The sequence below is a fragment of the Salvelinus sp. IW2-2015 genome, linkage group LG19 (assembly GCF_002910315.2).
Source record: "Salvelinus sp. IW2-2015 linkage group LG19, ASM291031v2, whole genome shotgun sequence".
Taxonomy (NCBI): Eukaryota; Metazoa; Chordata; class Actinopteri; order Salmoniformes; family Salmonidae; genus Salvelinus; species Salvelinus sp. IW2-2015.
In genome coordinates, this window is record NC_036859.1 from 7378862 (window position 1) to 7380337 (window position 1476).

A 1476-nucleotide genomic window follows, 5' to 3' on the forward strand; every position below is an offset into this window, starting at 1 on the left:
TGCATGTGTGTGTGTACTGACCTTGTGCAGGGAGAAGGTGCGCACGCAGAAGGTGGCCAGTTCCATAGTGTCCAGTAGGGTGACCTGGGTCATCCCATAGGTCTCTGAACCACGGGTCGGCCAGTACTGGTCACACTTTACCTACAGAAGGAAACTTTCATCAGCATCATTGTTATCAAAATCATCCTTGTCAGTAATCTCATCAGCAGCAGCTCATCTTCATCATCGTCTTCAATGTCGACGTTATCATCATCGTCATTGCCATTTTCATTAAAAAAACATCTTCTGATAATCAAAAGAGACTAATCCATTAGCCTAATTGTCTTGACCTACTTAGATATCTAAATATGGCTCTGATGCTAAAATGACTGTCAGTGCCTTTCAATGGATGGCACCAGATTACAGCTGATGACAGTACCCTATCATCCTCAGCGGATGACTCATGACTGTGGCCTAAAAAGTGCCCTATAGTGGATGATAGCCTTCCAGTAACCTTCAGTGACTTACAGTATTGGATGACACTGAGTAGATGACAGTGCCCTACCGTGGATGACAGAGCCCTTCTGACCTACAGCAGTGAATGACAGTGCCCTTCAATAGTGGATGACATGAGTGACATGACTGCACATTACAATGAATGACAGAGCCCTAGCGGCTGAGTGTTGCCCTACAGTACACTCTTTGAAAAGAAGGTGCTACCTGGTACCAAAAAGTGTTCTCCTATGGGGACAAACAAAGAACCCTTATTCTCTAAGTGAGTGGATGAGTGTTGCCCTACAGTAGATAATAACGATGAGTGGATGAGTGTTGCCCTACAGTAGATAATAACAATGAGTGGATGAGTGTTGCGTACAGATAAGCATAATTAACGATGACGGCGATGAAGTGTTGCCCTTTACACCAGTGAGATTAATAACGATGAGTGGATGAGTGTTGGACCAGACAGTAGATAATACACGTGAGTAGGCATGAGTGTGCGCTTACAAGTAGACATGAATAACGATGAAGTTGGTTATGAGTGTCTGCTCTCGAACAGAGATAGATAACGAATGAGTGGTTGGAGTGTTCTGCCCTCCAGATAGATATAAGAAACGATGAGTAGAAATGAGTGTTGGCCCTACATGTAATGAAATAACTACAGGATGGATGAAGTGCTTTGCCCTACAGGTAAGCATTTAATACGGATGATGATGGATGTGAGTTGCCCCTTACAGATAAGAATCCAAAAGATGAATGTGGTTGACGTGTGTTGCCCCTAACAGTAATAGTCCCAATAACACGTGAGTGGAATGCAGTTGTTGCGCCGTAACGAGTATGATAAGGAACGATGAGTGGGTGAGTGATTGTCCCTACAAGATGATTAATAACGTATGCAGTGGAATTGAGCAGGGTTGGCCCTACAGCTACGAGTAACCTAACGTATGAGTGGATGAGGGTTGCCACTACCAGTAGATTAATAAGAACGAATGCAGTTGC

General features: G+C 44.0%; 1 protein-coding gene across 3 annotated transcripts in view; it reads right to left on the reverse strand.

Moving 5' to 3' along the window:
* LOC111979559 (receptor-type tyrosine-protein phosphatase S-like) overlaps nucleotides 1–1476 on the reverse strand; it is a 98715-nt gene that overhangs the window by 6992 nt on the left and 90247 nt on the right. For all 3 annotated transcript variants that reach the window (XM_070448773.1, XM_070448772.1, XM_070448771.1), the window contains one exon: nucleotides 22–141. In XM_070448773.1, coding sequence (XP_070304874.1) covers nucleotides 22–141 — 120 coding nt within the window. The remainder of the gene's footprint in view (nucleotides 1–21; nucleotides 142–1476) is intronic.